Source organism: Perkinsus marinus (genome assembly GCF_000006405.1).
Source record: "Perkinsus marinus ATCC 50983 genomic scaffold scf_1104296959002, whole genome shotgun sequence".
NCBI classification, from domain to species: domain Eukaryota; phylum Perkinsozoa; order Perkinsida; family Perkinsidae; genus Perkinsus; species Perkinsus marinus.
This window is the reverse complement of record NW_003206563.1, coordinates 1-1225: the sequence shown is the minus strand read 5'-3', so window position 1 is coordinate 1225 and position 1225 is coordinate 1. Positions and strand designations below refer to the sequence as shown.

The following is a 1225-nucleotide window of genomic DNA, read 5'->3' as shown; positions in this document are numbered from 1 at the left end:
TTGATCTACTGTGATGCCACAATGATGGGGGACTTCAAGAAACGGTGAATTAGCTCCAGAAACACTGCGGTAGAAAAATCACACATTAGCAAACTCTCGGCGCATTCGTTCATATCGACCGAGGTCCTTTGATGTGACACTAGGGGACATGCCAGCCAATGCATCTCTGAAGTCGTTCAAGCTGACAGTAACCTGCCCGAACAAGAGGGAACATAAGTACGAAAGAGAAACAGAGGGAACGCATAGAGCATGGGAGAAACAACGTAGATCTCAAGTGACTACAGTCGACAGGTTAGCAACATCCTCGAATCACCACTATCGAGATCGTCATGAAACTAGATCGATCGGCATCATACCGCCGCCCAACCGCCGCTACCGTTAATAAACTGTGAACGCCTCCCTTCACTTTGACCAGCTCTCCTGATTCGACATAGAGGCATTGGGAGCCACACCTGTGGCATGTACCTATAATACGTCACATGGGAGGCTACCGTTACAATGCAGGAGCTATTCTATAGACTAGGACGAAAGGAACATACCTGCCCTGACGTAGTTCGGGGGGCCACTGCAGACATCTTGAGCCACAGTGTCCACAGAGCAAGCGCAATCTTCCTCCTCCTGGGACGGCGGCTGTTGACTCTGCGATTTGTATTCACCAATCAACAGTTGGAGTTCTCGGACCTGATTGCGGCGGTGATGATAACAAGAAGGTGCGGTATGGTGAACAATCAGAGACGGCGCGTTTGTGCCACGGGCCAAATCATTAGATCGGAAGTGCCCCCGCCCGGTAACCCACTGCTGTCGCAGCTCTAGCAGGAGCCAGCGTTTTCGCGATGAGATCCAATTCGGCGGCTTGTCTCTTGACGGCTTTGATGTGAGCCGCTCTGCAGGCCCCCGCAATGTCGGCACCTGAGCCCGTTCATTCCAGTCACGTGAAGAGTACTGCATCTAGAGACGTCACCTGTGAAGGTTGCCGGCACCAACTCGGCCATCTGCCTCAGCGAGTCCTTCATCTCATCCGACAGTGTCATGTGCCTAAAATCACGACTACTCGCCATCGCTCTATTGAAAGATGCCAAGCTGCTGACTCACACGTACGCTGTGATAGCCTCAAGTAACGGTAGCTTGTCGTCTGGTACTCCTAGATAAACTTGTCTGTCAAGCCGGCCGGGCCTTAGGAGTGCCCGATCAAGCAGTCCGGTCTGTTGCTGGCCGCAATCACCTA

General features: G+C 52.4%; 1 protein-coding gene across 1 annotated transcript; it reads right to left on the bottom strand.

Annotated features, from left to right (window-relative positions):
• Positions 1 to 402: 402 nt before the first annotated feature.
• Pmar_PMAR004788 (hypothetical protein) lies at positions 403 to 1031 on the bottom strand (the record flags this gene model as incomplete). The annotated part of the gene is made up of 4 exons (XM_002773320.1): positions 403 to 452; positions 540 to 681; positions 797 to 909; positions 962 to 1031. 4 exons carry the CDS (start codon positions 1029 to 1031, stop codon positions 403 to 405), a joined length of 375 nt encoding a protein of 124 aa, XP_002773366.1.
• Between the last annotated feature and the right edge of the window lie 194 nt (positions 1032 to 1225).